The sequence below is a fragment of the Girardinichthys multiradiatus genome, chromosome 7 (genome assembly GCF_021462225.1).
Source record: "Girardinichthys multiradiatus isolate DD_20200921_A chromosome 7, DD_fGirMul_XY1, whole genome shotgun sequence".
Lineage (NCBI taxonomy): Eukaryota > Metazoa > Chordata > Actinopteri > Cyprinodontiformes > Goodeidae > Girardinichthys > Girardinichthys multiradiatus.
In genome coordinates this window covers 14,179,530-14,202,125 of record NC_061800.1, presented here as the reverse complement: position 1 = coordinate 14,202,125, position 22,596 = coordinate 14,179,530, and the positions used below count along the sequence as shown (strand labels likewise).

At 39.5% G+C, this 22,596-nt stretch overlaps 1 protein-coding gene across 2 annotated transcripts in view; it reads right to left on the bottom strand.

The window, feature by feature from the left end:
- The window catches only part of adcy5 (adenylate cyclase 5), a 134,057-nt gene that overhangs the window by 30,710 nt on the left and 80,751 nt on the right, over positions 1-22,596 (bottom strand). For both annotated transcript variants that reach the window (XM_047370666.1, XM_047370667.1), the window contains exons 4-9: positions 18,346-18,457; positions 10,724-10,851; positions 10,270-10,428; positions 9,995-10,136; positions 7,455-7,577; positions 4,610-4,632 (exon numbers count right to left, since the gene is read on the bottom strand). In XM_047370666.1, the coding sequence (XP_047226622.1) occupies positions 4,610-4,632; positions 7,455-7,577; positions 9,995-10,136; positions 10,270-10,428; positions 10,724-10,851; positions 18,346-18,457 (687 nt within the window). The remainder of the gene's footprint in view (positions 1-4,609; positions 4,633-7,454; positions 7,578-9,994; positions 10,137-10,269; positions 10,429-10,723; positions 10,852-18,345; positions 18,458-22,596) is intronic.

Here is a 22,596-nt window from a genome sequence, read left to right as displayed (position 1 = left end):
TTTTGTGAATTCTTTTGATGTGTCACTTTCGATATTTCTTTTGGACTAATCACCCAATGTGGATGCCAGATTTAGAAGAATTTCTCAAGTTGTTTTATTAGCTTATAGTTCCCTTATGAGATGCACAGCAGAAAAAAATACAACATGCACAATGATAAAAATGCATCTAACTTATTGAAAATATTCAAAACCAGTTCGAAGACCTTCAGGTTTGATTATAACTGAAATATTGAATTTCAGAATGTGGACGATGAATAAATTGTCAAACTAAACACCACTGGGGTGGTGCATGGTGTAGAGGTTGAGAATGCGCCCCATATACGGTGGATATTACTCCTCGATGCAGAAGTCTGGGGTTCGATTCCCGACCCTGGGACCTTTGCTGCATGTCTTTCCCCCTTCTCTCTCTGACCATTTACTGTTTGAATACTGCAAAAAAAGGCAACTAGTGCCGCAAAAACCTTTAAAAAATACCAGTAACTTCACCAGCACCTAACCGACCTAACATTTCAACCTAAGCCTTTTAAACAACTTATAAGAAGTTAAAGGAAAGACAATATGCCCTTTTCCACAAGTTAAATGATTTCTTGAGGTCTAAAAAGGACAGATTTGTTAAGTAGAAGTTCTTCTGTTCTGAGGTTATGAACAGTCAGTATCTTACTCTCAGGATGCTTTTTCAAATTGCAGAATGGTTGATCAAACAAACTCCCCTAATGATCTGAGTGTTTTTACAATTGAAAGAGTGAATGTTTTGGCTGCTGCAGTTTTCGGTTTGTGTCATGTGATCTGCCAACTGTCCCTGGAAAGGCACACAAAGACAAGCTGAAACACTTGGTGTTAAATGTGAAGACATTCAAAGCCAAGCACAAAGTTTTATGAAGCAGAACAACCTTTTTTCTGTAAGTTTTCTGTAACTGCATTGATATATAAAACAAGCCCAATTATCAACAACTGATTTCAAAATAAGCTTATATTAGCCAAGCACCTCAGCAAACTGCACGAAAACATCCTCCACAGGAGCATTGTGTGAGTTTATTGAAGAGTGTAGCCGAGTGTGTCATGTCAGATACAGTATATGGTCAGAAAAAAAGGTAAAGCTATATGCTTTTAAAAACAAAAAAATAGTTTTGGTAATCTAGTTTAGCCCCATGTTGAAGCAGTATGTTTAGGTTGTCCTACAGAACGTCTGCCATGATAAATTTTGACTTATAGACGGCACTGATTTATTAACTTTAATGCAGAATCAGGTTGTCACAGTCTCTGCATAATGGTTCGTTTCAAGTGACTCAGATCTAAACTAGCGGCAAAGAATAAAATCCGTGGTAAATACCAACTATTTCAACTTGTTTTGCTGTAGGAGAGATTAGTATTCCAGCTAATGTCCAGTCAAATGTTGGCCAATGTAAAAGTGGAGTTCTGCCAAGGTAAAACAACTTCAACCTCAAAAGTTTGGACGATTCTTACAAAAACTATTTTACAAATCATTGCATCAACTTTAGTTTTGTATTCACTGGTTATTTATAATGAAGTCCATGGTCACAGGGACCTTAACCAACAATAAACATACCAAATAGGTATGTTTATTGTATAGGTGCAAGCGTGTGATAGAGAAATTATAAATTCCTGGAAGTCTTTAATAACTGGTGTAACTAAGGGGCGAGGTCTGTTACGATTGTATTGTATTAGTTTATGTTCACTGGTTCTCTTCTCTCATACATTTCCATAAAAATAAAAAAAACCCAGTTAGTTTTGATTAATATCAACTTGTCAAGGGACTACAGGTGAAAATTTGCATCTTTTGCTATAACCTGGCACCATGCATATTTCCTGTTTTTAGGTCAATGTATTGCTGTGCACTGTCCCTGTACAAATAAAGGAAATCATCATCATCATCATCAGCCATGTTGCTGGTGTCAGCCATGGCTGATACTAAAAGAAAAAAGCTTTTATATAGTCAGAGACGATGCTGAATGGATGGCACTGCTTGCTCAGGTTCCTTAAGATAATCAGATTGGACCCCCACACTTCCTGTTATTACAGATATAACAATTAGAATAAATCCTGGTTTACCTGTTTCAGTGTGTTATCCAATGTAACACTTGCCCTTGTATAATAGGATTCAAATTAAGGTACTAAATGATAATTACAGCAAGCTTATTTGAAGAACAAAATAAGAAAAAAAAGCTTGGAAGGACGACAAAGAGAGAATAACTTCTATATAAATGACGTCTTTGATTTTTTTCTTTTTATTCTCTGGATGAAACAGTTGCTGCTGCTGCACCACCAGAGAACATTACTGAGCAGTAGGGCGTGAATGACAATATCAGTTTTGAAGAAAGACTTCACCACCTTATGCTACAAAAATTCATTCAGATGTGAAAAGGAAACCTGCACACACTGCTATTTAGATGAGTCATCGCCCTCCAGGGAAGCATTTTTTCTGTCTGTCATGGGTACAATAGATGACTAATAGCAGTCCAAGGACACAAAATGACTTTGAGTCTGATTTTATAGTTTCAGCAAAATCAGATACGGAGGAGATCTGAGCCACAGACATCCAAAGCCCCCCCAGAGCACAGGAACCCCAGGAGAACCACCACCGGGACTACCTCAACCCCAGGGGAACCACCCAGCAGCCACAGTGCAGAAGCCTCAGGGAGCTGCAGCCAGCAGATCCAGCCATGGACATATCACTCCCCAAGCAGAGGCCCAACAGAGCCCAGGGGTCCAGGCCCTGGCAAGCAGCCACCGGGAGTGAGCCGGCACACACCAAAGCACCCAGCCCAAGATACCGAGAACAACACTTGCACCGGCGGGCAGAGACACCAACCACAAGCAGGTAGTGTGACCGGGAGGAAATAGGCCCCACATTTGATGGGGGGCCTAAACTGATCCAGGAGAGGGAGCAGCCCAAAACCCAACCTATACAAAAAACAGGCACACAATCACAATCACACATTCCCACCCTCATGCATACACATAAAAACACTCACACCCATGCACCCAAGGTAAAGACCAACAACAATGGACGAGATACACTCACTCACACTCTCCTTACGTACTCTATACTCCCAAGTCCAGGTGCCGATCCCCATAGGCACAGCCAGCCCCCGGACCCAGGAGGTGGTCCCCTTCCCTCCTGGGGTGGAGACAGGCAGACCGCCCGAGCACCTGAACCTGGCTAGCCCGGGCTCGTGCCTGAACCTGAGCGACCCCGGCTTGGACCCCGACCCCCCACCCCGACCCCAGTCCCCAACGAACCCCATCCACATCCGGAGAGGGGGCCATGTACAAAAGAGGGGTCTACATGGTCCAAACTAGCCCGCCAACCAGAACCGCCACAGAATAAAATAGTCCCAATGAATTCCGATCCCAGCCCCATGAGCCCCCCACCCACAATGGACAACACAACACTTGCCGCAACGGCAAGGCAAGTGCCCCACGCAACGCTACCCGAGCCCCCACCCACAGGATCAGAGGGCAGACACCATCGAGCACTTGGTGTGGGGTCGGAAACCTACGACCCCACACCAAGACCCGACAAACTCACCCAGCAAGAGGTCCCCAGCCAGCGGCAAGCACTCAGGGCCAGCGTCCCCACCACGCCCCCGCAACCACACACGACACCACTGCCATGATTGCCCAGGTGGAAACATTATCCCGCTCAACTCTACCACCACAGCTCAGATGCCGGTGACCACACACCTAAGAAGAGGACATAACCCCCAGGCCCACACGCTGCAGACCCCCACACCACCCTCTAGCCTGCCACCTCGACCCCCCCACCCCACACCCCCCAGACACAACAGCCACCAGAGCAGCACGCCGCCAAGCCCGCCCAACCATTCGGCCAGCACCAGCAGCCCCAGCCCATCAGTTCGTGAGAGGGAAACACGGACCAGCCGGGTAACCGGGCCAGGCAGGCCAACTGCTCTAGGCCAAGCACATCCCACCAGCCACCCCAGTGCAGGCACAAGAGATGCTCCACCGTATAGTAATCATAGTAACCTATAATTAGCAATCTATGACACTGTGTTTCCCCAGAGTATAAATATAATGCAACACCAAGGTTGATTGTTTTTTTAGCCAGTGTTCACTGGTCTGGATGAGGACCCATATTGAACCCCTCACCATGCACAAAAAGCAGAGTTTAATCACAAACTGTTGTCACCACTATTAGAGCAAAAATCAATAACTCTCCATTACAACCATTTTTAAGCATTACATTCCAACTATATTTTAGAGTGAGGCGTACAACGTCCTACCATCATAAACATGTAAAATTTGCTAAGCTGTACTGGGACTTCAACTGGAACCATGTGCTTTGGTCAGGTGAGACAGAGACTGACAATGTGGAATTGGACTTCATGTTTTTCAGGAAGTGTGGGCCTAAAACTGAAAAACATTGTCATTTTTGGATAATTTAGAGAGAAGACAAAGTGTTGTCCTGGTGGAAAATGAGGACTTGTATTAACTGCAAGGGTGCCAGTAATTGTGGCATCTTTATTTTCGTTAAAAATAACTACAATAATCTCCCCTCTGAATTGATGTACTCAACTGGAAGGTAAGATTTTTCAGGGCTGTATGTTATGGCACAGTTGTTACTCACTTGTCTTTGGGATCCTCAAAGCCCTGAAAAACAACAACAACAAAAAAGACAAAAACAGACTATTAACTCAATTTCTACTTAACTTTTTATTTAAGCTGAAAAATACCATATTCTTTAGACTGCAGTTTGACTGAAACTATTTCTAAACAAACTTTGGATATACAGTCATGTTTAATGAATAAGAACCTCATCTCTCTGATGAGGTTCGTTTGTCAGATTAAAAGTACCTTTTGAAAAAAATGTTTTTAATGGTGTGATGTAATATTTTAATTTTAAATGTGGTGTTTTTATTAGTTGTAAGCAGAAAATCATCATAATTAACTGAAATAAAGGCATAAAAACACCCGTCTGTATATAATCTATCTATCTATCTATCTATCTATCTATCTATCTATCTATCTATCTATCTATCTATCTATCTATCTATCTATCTATCTATCTATCTATCTATCTATCTATCTATCTATCTATCTATCTATCTAAATCATGTAACAGCTGTTATATCACTTAAACACACCAGTCTGATGTTTTTCACACCTTTAACATCTAAATATGGATGCATATGATTTTTATTTTGAGCTTTTTTTTATTTCATTGAAGCTTGTTAAAAAAACAGAAGGGCTTCCGCAAATCAAACAACCCCTGATTGCAGCGTGTTCAACCTAATGATAACAATCAACTGCAAACCCCGTATTATTATTTCAAAAATAACTAGTATTTAGGGACCTGATGACATAATGGTAAGTCTGAGGCAAAGAGGGGAGAAAAACAGCAATCATGACAGGAAATGTTTCCAGTGGGTGGAAAGAAGTCAGGAGGAGGGAATACATAATGGAGGTAACGTTAGATGAAAGATATTTTAATCAAACTCGACTCGAACTCTGCATTGATCATGTTTTTCCTGGATCTCCTGAATTTTTAAAGAATAACATTTTAAACATAAATACAAAAATTCCTAAGATTTCACTTAACTGGTCAGGTATTAGTATTGTTGTACAACTGTCGGTGATCATATGTTTGAGGATTAACAAAGAAATAAAGCTTAAAAATACAATTTGAAGACGTGGTCACAGTTTTGAGCAGAGTGAAAACGAATAAGCTTCACTGATTTCTTTATTTTGGCTTTAACTTTCTCACAATATGCATGAATAAGAGCCACAAGGATAAATGACCCAATTAACCCCTTTAATGTAAATCAAACTAAGAAACTGACAACAGTTTATCAACATTGCTAAAGATAAATTACTCCAGTACGTTTATTTCATGTTATCTGCATATAATGCCAGTTATTTTAACTATGCACCTCTAGCCCCCTCTTGAGGTTTAATGTATAAATGTCCTTGTTGTATTGTAACTTCTTTCTGCAAATATTTTGCATTACTGTTTTGCATTTATGTAAAGTCTTTATTTTCATGATCATAAAAACATTCTGGATGCTTCAGTGAGTTCCTCAGCTTTACTTTCTGTGCATTTCATTCACCCTACTTTTTGCAGCTCGGTTTGTTCTTTCTGCAGAATCTGCTGTTATTAATAAACACTGAAGACACAGAAAGGGAAACAGTGATAGGTATCACGAAAGATGATGCATAACCCATGTTAAAAATGTGGCTACACTGTTTTAGAGGAACCTCATATGAGTCAGGGTGTAATGACTCATTGGTGACACAAATACCTCATATCAGGAAAATAATTTAAGAGAAAACCAGTCATTACTTGTTGCTAAATAAACTTATGACAGACATAATATGCAGAGTTGTGTCAGCTTTTATTTAAAAAAGGGCTGTTGCATTAGATCGGTGCAAATTCAGTAGGTGGCACCATTTTCCTCTTTTTCTGCTCAGCCCCATCTGCTGGAGGACACAACCCAGTCTCTATTTCTTGCAATCAGGTAGCTACATAGCCTCCTATGTACCACATGACAACACACCAATATTCATGTATAATATTCCAGTGGTAATCCTATAAATCCTTTCTGCATCTCTGAGCAGCTCACACCATGTCTGCCTGAATTCATGCTATCACATACACTTATTGGCAGGCCTTTTTAAATCTACAACAGCTTACTTTGGTCCCTGCAAATGAAAGTATAAAATAACATCAGAAATCTCCCTGTTTGTGAAAACAATTCATTTGCACTAGTTAAGAAAACCACTATTTATTTCAGCATATTTTATGCCAGTAGCACAACTAAACCCATTGGCAGAATCTTATTTGTTTAAATATCTACCTAGACTAATTACAAGCCAGTCATTGTCTCAAAAAACAAGCTGAAGCTTGAAAACCTATTCCCCAGAATGCATTTGAATCTCACATTTTTAGGTTCCACAAATTTGTATACAATGGATTTTTACCAGTGAAACCAGCCTAAAGATAACTGTGCCCATCCCTCATCTTCTGTTTGTAACATAGATTCTGAACTTGTCATCTAGAGATGCTTGCACTCACTGAGTATGCTCCTGTTTTCAGACCCAGCACAGCTACAGCACATAAATATAACTCGAATCTCAATGAGTTCACATCACTCCACTGCAGCATTTCTCACTTGATTGTAGCTGCCTACACGCTGGCTTTCTCCCCCCTTCCTGAGTGCCGCTGAGAGCCTCTCACTGCCAGGGTTAGGTGTGCCATGAAGGGCTATCCCTGCTGCTTCTCAGCAAAGAAGATCAAAGGATTATGATCATTAACAGTGTGCTGGCTTCACCACCAAATGAGGCCTGAGATGAGGTATTGGCAGGAGTCACCTGGTTGTGGCACTCTAATAATCCCGATAAGCATAATATTACTACCAAGCAGAAGGCCAGTGTAACTCAGTATAGCAATGGTCATTTTCTCGCATCTTCCTCACCATCCTCTTCATCTCCTTGGAGATCTGGTTGTAAAAGGGACGATCAGTCCAGTGGCCACTGTTGTGAGTGACAGAATTGGTTCTCTGTCGGCTCATTTTGGCAATCATTGCCTTTTCTTCTTTCTGTAAAAACAAAAGGATGCAGAAATTAATAAAAGAAATGTCATAAAATCTTAGAGCAACATCCTGTTCAATTAAGAACTCCAACAGATTAGGATGATTTACCTCAGCGGTGCACAAAATGTTGAGACATTTATATTGCTAAATATGTTGCTTTCCCATAAGCAAGCTGTCACTCAGGATCATCTCTTGACATACTGTTAGGTCTGCTTACATTTTATGGCATTAATTATGAACTAAAACTAAATGAAATGCTTCATTTCATGGGCTTTGTGCAGGAAGTTTGGTGGTGATAGTACAAATTTGGAAAACCTGTAAGGTCATATTTATTTGCCTTTTCTGAGCTATGGTAGAAATATGGCTGCCAAAAAGGGGGAGAGGGACGTTCCACAGTGTGTTCTACGATAAGCTGAAAAGAAAGTTTTTATTTAAATTTATTATTATGATTACTCAATTAAGCTTCTGCCTATATTTCTTTTAAAATAGTAAAATAGTCTTTATTTCATTGATCAAAATGAACTGTGACATGATCCAGAGGTCCAGTAATATTTTAAAGATTTATTCACTCCCACTGTAGTTTCTTTACATTCAACACCCGAGTGGCACAGACAGCTTCCTAATCAGAAGACGGTTCTGTTTGTGGATCTTAGTCAAATGTTCGGCAATCACGTCTTTTACTGTGGATGAAATGCTGAACGTTTACTTCACATCACATTTTGTGAGAAGACAAGAACAGCACTTTACTAGAGTGTGGTTCACTATTATAATTAAGTAAAAACTTGTGCTGTGAAACAGTTTAAAAAAATGTCCTGGATAGTTCTGTGTTTCTGATCTGATATCAGAACTGAACAGTAGCCTTGGGCTGTATATGTAAAAAAAAAAAAACTGGAAATATAAAAAAATATAATAAACTTCAAAAAGTTGCCTTTGTCCTCAACCACAGGCAACAAAATCAGAATCAAATATCACTTCACATGACCTGCTAACAATAGTCGCAGCTTGTGATGCTGCCGGGGGAGGGGAGGATGATAAAAAAGCCAAGTCATAAACAAACTAGAGGCTCATGCAGGGAGACAGTGATAAACCCGGTCCTCTCTGAAAGATAGTTGATATGGTACACAATTTCTGGACCTGTGTGCTTTCAAAGAGGAGTCTATCAAATCAGCTGAAGTATTCTTACCCGTGGCACCTTTTCACATGTTGTTTCAACCTCCGTCTTCAATGTATCTTATTGGGATTTTACGTGATAGACCAACACAAAGTAGTAACCAATTGTGAAGCAGAAGGAAAGTGAATCACTAGTTCAACCATAAATAGCAGGCAAAAAATAAGTAAGCTGCCTGCCAATGACAAGCACAACCCAACCACTTGTAGAATATATATAGTAGTATGAGGGATGTCTGCCATTCTCCAACTCAATTCATTTATTACATTCAGGTCTGGACTTTGACTAGGCCATTCTAACACATGAGCATGCCTTGATCCAATCCATTCCTTTGTAATTCTAGCTGGCATGTTTAGAGTGGTCGTCCTGCTGGAAGGTGAACCTCTGCCCCTGTCTCAGGTCTATTGTGGTCTCTGAATGATTTTCTTCCATGACTACCCTGTACTTTGTGCCAATAATTTTTCCATCAATCAGCTTCCCCGTCCCTGCTGAAAAAAAACATCCCCACCACATGTCGCATTGTGGATGGTGTGTTTAGGGTGGAGTGAGTTCTCCACCACACACAGCATTTTACATTTAGGCCAAAAAACTTGAAAGGGTGTAGTCTTATCTGATCAAGTGATCTTTCCCATTTTTGCTATGTCCACTGAATGGCTTGTGAGGAAATGCAAACAGGCCTTCTTCTGACTCTCTTCTCCCAGACTTGTCTGCTGTGATCCTTGTTCTTCATGATGCTGTTTGGTCTCTAATGTTCTTTGACAAACATCTGAGGCCTTCACAGATCAGAAAGATGTCTACTGAGATTAAATTACCCACAGTTGGATTTAAATGACCAATTATGCGATTCTAAAGGCAGTTTGTTGCACTGGATTTAATTTATGCAATTAAGAGTAGAGGGGGATGAACACAACTGCACACCACACTAAGCTCATTTTTCAATGTTGACCAATTACCATAACTACCTTATAGGAGGATTTTAGATGTTAGAAATACAAGAAACATTTAAAAAAATATATAAAACAAGAAACAAGAATATGTATGAATTAGGCTTTAGTAGGCAGCTTATGTTGGATGTTTTTAACTCTTGGTTTCTAATTTGTTTCTAAACGTTACCTGTTACTAATGATTCTAATATATTCCTTTTTGACATCCTACTGGCAAAAGAAACAACTGTGCAACTTTCAACAAGTTGAAAATGATTTCAGTTCTTTTTTTAATGTCCACTTGAGCTTTAAGTCAGTAATGAAAGCTGTACCCTTTTCTGACTGCAGCCCACAATGAGGTAGGTTTCTATATTGTTCCTCTTCAAGTAGGCGTTTCTCTCTCCTCCTGCTCCTGGTTCCACGTCATAGTCCCCATTCAGATAATTCAGAGTGGCCTTGGTGATGTGTATGCGCCTGAAATGAGAGCATCCCTTTTAGAATTGTTCTTTACTCAGGGTGTTATGTAAACCTCCGCAGCTAATCATTCACACCTCACAGAATGAACTTGAAGGAAATGAAAATGGAAACCAAAGTTTATTGAACGAACCCAGCTTTTCCCCCTGCTTCCATCTGATTTGCTAGTGTAACATCATTGGACCAGACATCAAACTGCCACTTCCTGAGTCCCAGCACCCCACAGTGCACCCTGCCGCTGTGGATGCCAACTCGCATGTTCACATTCACCCGAGTCACCTCCCGCACCAGCCTGCAGGAAACAGAAAAAACTGCTTCAGAGTGACAACCTGCAAAATTAGTGTTTATAAATTCAATAGCATTTCTCCCAATAAATGCTGATGCTGGGGTTCACCAGAGACTATGACTAAACATATTAACCGATACGTTGTGTCGCTCTACTGTCTGTGATTTAGTCGGCTTCACCCCCAGTGAGTTGTGTGGCCGAATTTTGCACAGCTGGCATTTAACAATCACAGCAGTTTTTAGTGTGAACGGCTTGCAGAACTGTAATATTATACCAATGTGTGGGCAGTTGTCAAACTTACGAGATGGCTTCTATCATGTCCAGCCCCATCTCCACACAGCAGTGGGCATGATCGGCTCTCGCCTCCGGCAGCCCAGACACACAGTAGTAACAGTCTCCCAGGATCTTGATCCGCAGACAGTGGTTCTCCTGCCACACAAAACAGGAAAACTTCAGCTAAAACTATTTTACACTATTTTAAAACACAATTGCTTTAAAAATGTGTTTGAGATCTGAAGATAAGTTGCCAAATCTATAAAAGATGGTCACAAAATCATGTGTGATCCAGTGTGCAAATTAAGATTTGGACCTTTTTAAATATTCCAGTAGAAAATAAAAGCCTTGAGGAAGAACATATTAGCTGTAGTGACTTGTTCTAAAAAAACAAATAAAACGAACCTAAACGAACCACTGAAGGTGTTGCTGACTAGACTCACTAAATTGGTGCGTTGTCTTTGGGATCCAATGAGTAAAAAAACATGAGTACCTTGTACGATCACAGCTGTTTATTAGAATGAAATCAATTGAGTGAAAACATTTACATACATGTAACTTGTAGTTCAAACATGGCTCACATAATCGCCACAATGGAAAACAGATGACTGCAACAAGAAAGACGGTCAAAGACTGTGTGCTTCTCCCTTCAATCAGCACATCTGCCAAGAGATTACCTTCCGTTCTATTTATTGGTACAGTGTGCCGCATACTGTGGTCTTCAGGTATTACACCAAACAAAATAAATACACAAACCCAATGCATGGCTCGAATATTAGCCATATTATGTCATGTAAAAAAAAGACAACTTGAGCACATTTATTATTTTATGAGCTTTTCCAGTGCACAGGCACCAGTCTTTGAGAAAAACTGGAAGCAGTTTCTTTCTTGGGTTACATAGGTTTATCTTCTATAACTGCAGTACCACCTAAAATTAAGTTTCCCTTAGCAACAATTTTGGGCCCCTTTCTAAATTCACTTATGATATTGTATTTTGTGTAAAGGTTTAGGTTAATTGTCATAATTTTGGCATAACATTTTTTCAAAAGTAATAAAAAAACAGCAATTTTTCTGCTAGGATTTGTTAAAAAGAGCCAGAATTTGTCAGTTTGTTTAGCAACCTCTATTGCTTAAAGGAAGAATGCCAGCAAGTGAAAGCCAGAACTCACTTGGGAAAGTACCTGGCCTCAAGCACAATCATGCCTTCACAATCAGTCTGTTGTGAAACAGTAGATTTCTTTGGTTTTAGATCAGCTCCATTGAACTAGATCAGATCACTTATTAAAATCTTTATCTGAGTTTTAGCAAAAAACAAAAAAAGGAGAGAAATTGACAAGGTTTTTAATCTAGTGCGCTACCCTTCTTAAACAGCTTGTATTACAGGGGGAATGTAGTGCAGAAATCATCACCGCAGTGCCAGTGTGTGCAATATAAATACCGCAAAGGACCACTTGAAACACCATATTTGCTGTTTGTTGCATTCCAAGTCAAGGAATGGAACAAACAGCCTGTTTGATGGAGTCTGCATTAGAAGCCCTCACCTGACACAGGCGATGGTGCCACAGACGCTAAAGGTTGCACAGTGTTGGACGTTTTGCAAAAACAGACGAGTATAAGAGAAGAGAAGAAATATGTGGCTTTGTCAATGTTACATCATTGCAATAACTAACTTTATAACCCCATTGCATGGTTTTCTAATACCATCCAGCACTTGGATGTATTTCAATTTGTATTGTTTGTCCCTTCCTCATCAGTACTCAATAGAGATGTGGCTGCCTCTCCTCCGACAAAAACAGAAAAGTCACAAAAATGGCCTCAAACACAGAAAATGTATTTCAGCATAATTATCTGGATTCTTGGATCATCATACTAGCCACTAGAGCATAAGAGTTTACAAACAGATGGTCCAGTGGCTAAAGTAGGACTTCAACTCCTGAAGGAAACATCATACATTTTAAGAAAAATAGTATAACAGGGGTCTTAGCATAGATTTCATCCCGAGACTCAAAAACTTGTGAGTCAACATCAAATTAGTCGGTTTCTGTATGTGTGTGTGTGTGCATCCTAAGGGCTCGGGAGACTAGTGTCTCATGATAGCCACCTGAGTATCTCTGTAGCACATGGACCAAAATACAAAAGGAGCCACTGTGTAAGGAGCACAGTGAGCAAATGTGTGTGTCCCTGTGTGTGTGCATGTGTTTGTGTTTGTGGGTGTGCCTGTGCACACAGAGACAGAAGGAACATCTGGCATGGAGATAAAAGTGTTAGGTGCAACATTCTGGTTTACGACACCATTACGCTCGTTTGGTTCATAAATATTGATTAGCAGCCGATCATTTCACCTTTCATAAACAAATGACACACACTGAGGATCAGCTCAACAAACAATGACGATGCTGGATAAGGAAAATACATCAATATTCATGAATATGCTGTTTTAAAAGGTTGTGGTGCAAATATTAATAACTGCACAGTTTCAGTAATGACAGTGAAGTTAATTTAGAGTTGATATTTATACAAATAAGTTTAAGAAGCCAATAAACATTAAAACAGTGATGTACGAATGTATACCTCATACCAAACTAAAAAAAATTTAAGTGTGAAAACTTCTGTTCTGTAGAGACATAAACAACAACTAATGTAAAGGCAGTTTACCAAATGAGATCTGTTTACATCTTTCAGTATGGCTCTTTAAACCAGGGTGGTCCAAAGTAATGACCTTTGAATGATGGTTGGTTGTGTGATGATGGTTATGTCAAGCTTGCTGTATGCGGTTCAGCTAACACAAGGAAAATAGCTTATTTAGCAACCCTTTAGGTTCCACATGTACTTTTAAATATTAACACAAATAATAATGTGTGTATGAGAGCTGGCGACGTGTTACGGACTACCATTTCACATACAGAATGAATCATGTTGTTAACACAACTTAACTAATAGTGGCTACCATTTATACATTAGGAGTTGTAGCTTTTTAGCATTAAGGATAAGGGAGACAATTTAACATGTTTATAGGAACTAGGCGGACAATTTATGCAGGTGAGTGAAAAGGACACTGGAAAACTCAGATAAAATGGATTTATCCCACATTTCAGGAATAAAGTGACTCTTTACTAGTGAACTTCATTAACCAAATGTAACTGACTCAATGGCCTATTAGCTTAGCAGATTAAAAATAGAAACAAAGCAAAATCCAATTAAATAAGCAATATTTATATTGTTTTCCTAAACTAATTTTATCTGTCCAGACACAACCTCTTACATGAACCGTTCTAAACAACATGATGAAAGGAGGTCCAATAGGGTAGTGAGTTGTGTGGCAGGTGCTGTAGCAGCTGGGAGGGGGAGCGTCTGTTCGGACTGCATGCAGTAGTGCAGAGCTGCAGTTTCATTGCTGTGTTTTCCAGGCAGTAGAGAAAAAACGCTTCATTGGGAACATCGTCCCTTATTGGGAATCTTTGGCTCAAATTCCTCTCTGCAGAAGCTAATGCAGAAAGCTTTAGGAAACTAGTCCTTTTTTGACTGGGATATGGTTACATAGAAGAGCTGGGTTTAAACTTTGCATTCTACAATTCAGAGTTTTTACCGGTCTTTTTTCTGTGTGTAGATCAGTCCTTAGAACCTGCTACCCATGAAAGTAAGGCCTTGGGGAGGTGAAATTACCCGGGTAAATTTGCAGTAGCACCTAGAGGAAAAGTAGTATCTGGCATGCCAGTTCTAAAAGTGGCATACCAGTTTCAAAAGTGGCATGCCACTTTTGTCATTTTTTATTTTTTATAATTATTTAAAATCATTTTTACTCAAACGCCCAACAAAGGCACTAAATTTCGTATTCTGGCAAGATATTTTATGCAGTTATGAAAATGAATGTATATGTATGTGGTTGTAACATAGTTTGTGTCTCTGTGTTGGAGAAAACAGTAAACATTTATATCACCAAATCTTTGCCGTAGTTGTGTTTTCAGTGTGACTGAGTGCTCTGAAAGCAGGCAGCCTCTTATCAATATTACAGTAAGCAGTTGATAGCACGTGATCTGCTAAGTATTTGGCCTAGCCACTTACAAAGTAATAAGCTAGTGACCATTTCTACCTCACAGATTTTGGTAAAAATTCATTCCAAATTGTTCATTTGTATTATAATCTATCTATAGAAATTTTGTGTTTTGTCCTAGAATATGCCAATTGATAGCTAAAAAAACAGATCAACGGTAACATAACTTTTAAAATGGCTAATGCCACAAGAACAATATTTGAACACTCGAAAAAGAAAGGTAAAATGTCACTAGATAGAAGTGGCGTACCAGTAAAAAAGTGGAAAATGCCACCAGATAAAACTGGCATGCCATTAAAACAATGGAATATGCAACTAGAATTTTTTTTTTTGTAATTTCTTTTTAGTTTTTGAACAGACTTTGAACTACTTTAAATACTTCAAATTGACAAATTACTAAACAAAGTGGTGGCTTTCTGTCTTTAACAGCAATTGCTTTTTTAAGGTATTGCATGTTTTTATTTAAAATTTGAATGTATGAAAATTATAGTTTTGCTGATATTAGGCCACACGCACGTGTACAGTAGGTGGCGGTAGGCATCTGTTGTTTGCAACCAAAGAAGAAGCAGCAGAGCTCTGCATTCGATTAAGTCAGAGTGGATGTGGCTAGGTTAATGCTTAGCAGATCATCCGCCATCAACTGCTTACTGTAATATTGATAACAGGCTGCCACTTTCAGAGCATCCAGTCACACTGTCAAAGATTACCGATACATTACATACATTTGTCAAGCCAAAAGTGTCCATCTCACATCACTTTATTTGCTGGAGGGCCAAATTTGTACCTTGAATTGCAGTCGTGGGCCACACCAAATGACTCCTAGGGCTGCAAATGGCAGTTTTGCAACCTTTGAGATTACTAAAATGCTCCCAACATTTTCAAATCTAATGGTGCTGTAACACAACTAGCCTTCCTGTTATGTCCAGAATTCTCTAAAAAGAGATCTGATTTTCTTTTATTTTTGACCGGTCAGCTGGTCAGGGTTGATAAAGGGGAAAATCAGCTGATTCCAAACAATAGCTTATAGCTCTGCACATTTCGAGTCTTTCTTTCGTTTGTAAGGCTGTACTAAATGTTTGTATGGCCGCCGCTAACTAGAAGCTGACATTTTTTCGGGAGGCCCACGGGTCACGGGATTCCCACGGGAATCCCGCGGGACGGGAGACAGCGTCAGTAAAGATCCCGTGATTGGGACGGTACAGGATAATAAATGAACGGGAGCAGACGGGAGCGGGAGCTAACCAATAGGAGGGAAAATAAACTAGGATCAATTGTCTTTGGAAATGTAAAACTGAGACTTTGTTATAAACTTTAAGAAAAAATAACTTGGATCGACGCCGCCATTGTGTAGTTTTTTTCCAAGAAGCCTATACTATAATGTGAGTCAAACGAACTACACGACCCACAAGCCAACACTTCTTCTGCTCGATGTTTTCCACCTGCGTTCAGGATGGAGGGAGCAAACGCAGGTGAAGAACTGGACGTGGTAAAATTGGATTTGTAACGTAAAGTCAGAAGTAAGGACTTATTTATTAAACTTATAGAGCTGACAGGAAAGTCGCAAATATTACCGAACTTCAGGAGAGTTGAATGTAGCGGTTTTAACACGCAGTCTGCTGCTTGTAAAACGTGTTTAGTCGTAATCAAGTTCACAAGTGATTAAGGGACACTTGTAAGACAGATTCTGGATTAAATCAGCCCTGCATCTCTTCATTCATCAAATGAAAAGTACCATCATGTGTCAAGTCTCATCTGACCAACAAAATTACTGCATGTGCACTAAAGATTTAAGAGGTAAGGTACGGAAGCCCATGAGGGGACATGGGGAAATTTATTTCTTCTGCGTCCCCACGCAATACTTTTGCGTTTGGCATTTTGGAGCAACAGCACAGATGATAAACTGCTCATAAAACAAACACTGATATGTCATTGATATGGTTTATTTGTCATATGCAGGTTAACACGCAGTCAACAATGCGATAAAATGCTTAGGATAAGAAGAACCGTTCAAATCACGATAAAAACAAAAACACTAATGGCGTACAAAAAAAAAGTACACATCATGCAGCAGTAATAAGGAAATAAAGTGTCACAGATGTGGTTTCGTGCAGTTTTATGTTCCAGAGTTCAGTAGTTTGACAGCTTGTGGATAAAAACTGTCTTTTAGTCTGATTGAAGATAATTTTATTTAATGCTGATTTCAAAATAAAACTCAATAAATCTCAAAATGGGTGTAGTGTTTGTTTCATTTTTGTCGTTATCTGGTTTGGAAACTATCCCACAAAGTATTGCGAAATAACGCAAAGACTATTGCGTGAGAACGCAAAAAAGAAAAAATTCCCCATGTCCCCTCGCGGACCTCGTAGAAAGGCTTCATCAAGGGAAGATATTAAATAAAGATGTTGTGAAATAGAAAAAAATTGAATGTACCATTAAATGTACAATTTATTTAATACATCATTAAATATTAAGTGTACCACTAATTACGTCATGTCGTCTTCAAAATTATACTTAATTATTCAGTGGCACATTTAATTCCATAATAGTCCATTTCATGATATAATGGTACATTTATTGTTTCTAATGATGTATTAAATAAATAAATGGTACCTTTAATTTAATGGCACATTTAATGTTACATTTCTTTCATGTTACATTTACTTCACTTATGGGACATTCACAACATTTATTTATTTAATGATGATTTTATTGTATTAATTTTGTCCAGTTTGACCCTCCATTCTTGATGCCTGTATAGGAGGTCAAGTCAGAATTTGAATCAGGTGTTCTGGAGCAGACACACATCTAAAACTTGCAAGGAAGGGGTCCTTGAGGACCAGGGCTGTGAACCATTGAGGTACAGTTTCTAAATTGTGAAGGTAATGCCTTTTTGGCCTTTTGTTCACCAAGAACAGTTCTCTTGCTAGGTGCATTTTTCTTTTGTTTCAGCAACTTGAAACATAAAAGTAATATCATTGTTCAAAGGAAACAGTCACTTAATAAATAAGTAAAATACAACTATGTACATTTTGTTTATTCAACTAAGATAGGCATGGTCTGTTTCCTTGTTTAATATTTTATTATTTCTTCATTATTATTCTTTTTACTTTAACTGGCCTTTACTACAGCTAAAAACAGGGACCTAACTGGTCCTTCAAAGAAATTGCCAAAAGACTAAATGAAGAAAACAAAAATGGGTGCGGCACAGGAGTGGGAGTCGTTCTGAATGGGAGCGGGATGGGAGTCAATTTACCAGGAGTGGGACGGGACAGGATTTTTTTCGTTATGCTGGCCTGGGATTGGGATGGGACAAGACATTTTTCTGTGGGAGCGGGATGGGACAGGAGAGAAAATCCACTCCCGTGTCACCCTCTACCGCTAACCTCTTACCTCACCCACCTAAAACATAAAAAAATCTGTGTTACAAAAGTAAGTCAATTTAGAACCCTTCAACCAACATGTCAGCCAGGCTTTCCAAAGATTTTTTTAAATCTTTTTTTATAGTTTACAGAAAGAGATGACATATTTTTAAAAAAGCATACAATCTCAAGCGTAATGCAATCTTTAAAAATTATACATCCATGCTGTTACATCCTTACCGCTGCCAACTTGTCAAAGCGAGCAAAAAGTTCATTAAGAGTCATCACTAACTCCTGTGCAGTGCACTGTGACGCCAGACTGGTGAAGCCCTCAATGTCAGCAAACAGGATGCTGCAGAAACACAAAAACAAGAGAGATAGAACCCAACTTTCTCTAATCAGGTCTGTTTAAATTTCACCTAATAGTAAGGACCACTGTATTTCTTTCTCCTCTCACTTTTATTTTCTTGTTAAGTTTGATGAACACTTGGAAAGGTGGGACCTGGCATCATCAGCCGCTTCGCTCTCATACGCCAACAGTTTACAACAACAGTTATTTTCTGAAAATAGTTCTACACAGAAGCAATGAAGTACAGATTTTAACAGCAAATCTTAACTAAAGGTGAGCCTACCTAGTGGTTTTTTTTTTCATTACAGTATATCTCAGCTGTCAAAAAATAGGGTTTCCAGTTTCCAGATCCAGTGTTTCCAGAGAGCTTTGTGAATAATCATAAGGGTCAAGCTTCAACATTTAGTTGTCATGGGTCAGTGCTCTAACAAAAAGAAGACCCATCTTGCTTTTTATGTGGGAATTAAATCAGCTTTGTTAGTGAGAGCAGATGTGAGGGACCCAGTCAGTCTCCCCATGAGAGGCAGGATCATCATTCTTTTGAGTACTGTAAAGTGACATAAGAACATTGTTAATCCTGAATCTTTCTGATGGAAATGGTATAACTCTGTTAAGTCCTTATGTTTTATTTACTACACAGCTTTGTGAGCAATTCTTGCAACTTGAAGTTGCCCAGAGGGCTGAAGGTGAGTGTGAAAACAGTTGTCTGCCTCCATGTGACAAGACTGGCAAACTGGTCAGTGTGAAACACACCTCAAGCAGCACGACAGGCTGCCACTCTGATACAGATAAGCAAGTGTTAATATGGATGAAGAGTTATTTCACATCACATAGATGTTACTCAGCAAGCTTAGCATGAGCTCCTATTGTCATTCTGCCTTTATGAAAGGATTTTATAATGTTCATATATTGCCATGTGTCTGGTATAGCTGTACACTTAAAGGTCACCCCATTGACCTTATATTTTGTCACATTACAACCACAAACTTTAATGGTTATGTCATAAATCAGGATATAGTGCAAAAAGATGAAGCAAAAGGAAAATTATACAATGTTTTCAAAGGTTTTTTAGAAATATTAAATTATTAGGTGTGGAATTCTTTTCCGATGTATCCACCCCCATTTTCTCAGATATCACTATATTAAATCCGGTGTAAACAGTTGCTTTCAGAATTATTCTCAGTATCAATACAACTGTTTTGTGAAAGCCTCAAGGGCTCTTTTTCTTTTTCTTTTTAAGGAACTTAATAACCAAACAGCATGAAGACCAACGAATGCAGCAGACAGGTCGGGGTTCAAATTGTAAAACATTTTAGACAAGGTTGGGTAACTAAACAGAATCCAAAGCTTTTAAGATCTCACAGACCACTGTTCAATCAATCCACAGAAAACTGATTTCAATTTTGTTACGACCCGTGTAGGAGACAAAGCAGCATGTGAAAGAAGGTGCTCTGGTCAGATAGAATATAAATTTCTTCTCAACACCACATATGGTATGGTTGAGAACTAACACTATACATCACCCTAAATATACTATCCCCATCACCAAACATGGTGGTGGCAACATCATGGTGTAGGCGTGCTTCTCTTCAGCACACATATGTAAGCTGTTCAGAATTGAAAGATGGATGGAGCTAAATACAGCCGACAGTCCTGGAAGGAATCATTTACCCCTTTTCCATCAACACGGTTCAGAGCCCCTTCCGGTTCCTGAACGTGATTTCGAACTGTTGATGCATGTTTCCACCAACGAAAGAGGTTCCAAAGTGCAAACTCTGGTTCAACTCAGCATACTTGGTTCTTTTGGGTGAACAAAAACGTCACTGTGGGCGGGTCGAATCCGCAGACAATAGAAGCAGCAATTATGGCGGCGAAAACAAAGAACGTACTGTATAAACATTATTTATGTTTGTAAAAACACACTTAACATGCATTGTATAATTACTCATTTCTGTACAGTACAGACCAAAAGTTTGGACACACCTTCTCATTCAAAGAGTTGTCTTTATTTTCATGACTTTGAATTTTGTAGCTTCACACTGAAGGCATCAAAACTATGAATTAACACATGTGGAATTATATACTGAACAGAAAAGTGTGAAACAACTGCAAATATGTCTTATATTCTAGGATCTTCAAAGTAGCCACCTTTTGCTTTGATTATTGCTCCACACACTCTTGGCATTCTGTTGATGAGCTTCAAGAGGTAGTCACCTGAAATAGTTTTCACTTTACAGGTGTGCCCTGTCAGGTTTAAGAAGTGGGATTTTAAGCCTTGTAAATGGGGTTGGGACCATCAGTTGTGTTGTGCAGGAGGTGGATACAGTACACAGCTGATAGTCCTACTGAGTAGACTGTTAGAATTTGCATTACGGCAAGAAAAGAGCAGCTAAGTAAAGGAAAACGAGTGGCCATCGTTACTTTAAGAAATGAAGGTCAGACTGTCCGAACAAATGGGAAAACTTTGAAAGTGTCCCCAAGTGGAGCTGCAAAAACCATCAAGCGATACAAAGGAACTGGCTCACATGAGGACTGCCCCTGGAAAGAAGACCAAGAGTCACCTCTGCTGCGGACGATAAGTTCATCCAAGTCACCAACCTCAGAACACAAGGAATGGACATTACACCAGTGGAAATCTGTGCTTTGGTCTGATGAGTCCCAGTTTGAGATCTTTGGTTCCAACCACCGTGTCTTTGTGCAGCGCAGAAGAGGTGAACAGATGGACTCTACATGCCTGGTTCCCACCGTGAAGCATGGAGGAGGAGGTGTGATGGTGTGGGCGTGCTTTGCTGGTGACACTGTTGGGGATTTATTAAAAATTGAAGGCATACTGAACCAGCATGGCTACCACAGCATCTTACAGTGGCATGCTATTCCATCCGGTTTGCGTTTAGTTGGACCATCATTTATTTTTCAATAGGACAATGACCCCAAAAACACCTCCAGGCTGTGTAAGGGCTATTTGACCAAGAAGGAGAGTGATGGGGTGCTGCGCCAGATGACCTGGCCTCCACAGTCACCGGACCTGAACCCAATCGGGATGGTTTGGGGTGAGCTGGACCGCAGAGTGAAGGCAAAAGGGCCAACAAGTGCTAAGCATCTCTGTGAACTCCTTCAAGACTGTTGGAAAACCATTTCAGGTGACTACCTCTTGAAGCTCATCAACAGAATACCAAGAGTGTGCGGAGCAGTAATCAAAGCGAAAGGTGGCTACTTTGAAGAACCTAGAATATAAGACATATTTTCAGTTGTTTCACACTTTTTTGTTCAGTATATAATTCCACATGTGTTCATTCATAGTTTTGATGCCTTCAGTGTGAAGCTACAATATTCATAGTCATGAAAATAAAGAAAACTCTTTGAATGAGAAGGTGTGTCCAAATGTTTGGTCTATACTGTATGCAAATGCATTGTTCTTGCACAGAGTCGTAGTCTCCTTTTCTGTAATAACTGTAATTTATGGATACTCTCATTTTGTCTTAAAAAGAACACTGGACAGAGCTCAGCAAGCACCGCTGTGTTGCTACCAAGCTTTACCCCTCGCACCCTGTATAACGCCCACTGTTGATGACTCATGCTTGGTTCCCAAAACAGGTGGAAATCGGCATCGGTGCTCAACAAAGCACCAAAGTTCGAAGGCACGCGAACCAGTTCAAGAACAAGAGTTATTTCAGTGTAAAAATGCTAATTGACCACATTTAGAGGCTATAGTCCTCGAAGCGGCCGTCCCGGGTTCGAGTCCCGGACCCGGCGACCTTTGCTGAATGTCTCCCCCTCTCTTTGCCCCTCCTTCCTGTCTGCCTACTATCGAAAATGAAGGCCTCCAGTGCCGAAAAAAATTCTAAAAAAAATAAATAAATAAAAAAAAAATATATATATATATAAGATGTTTATACATAAGACAGTTTCGCATACCTCCTGAACACAGTTTTTATGTTTCTTTTAAATAAAAACTTAAATGATGAACTTGTTTGATATTTTTTTCAAATATTGATTGATCCAGTTTTCAAAATGAAATGTAAACGGTTGGCCAAACTGATGCTTAACAACTTAAAGTCTGACAGGCAGTGGGTAGTTTTGTGATACATCCGGAAGCTTAAGAAAAAAAGCCAAGAAAACTACACAAATCAGAAAATTTTAGA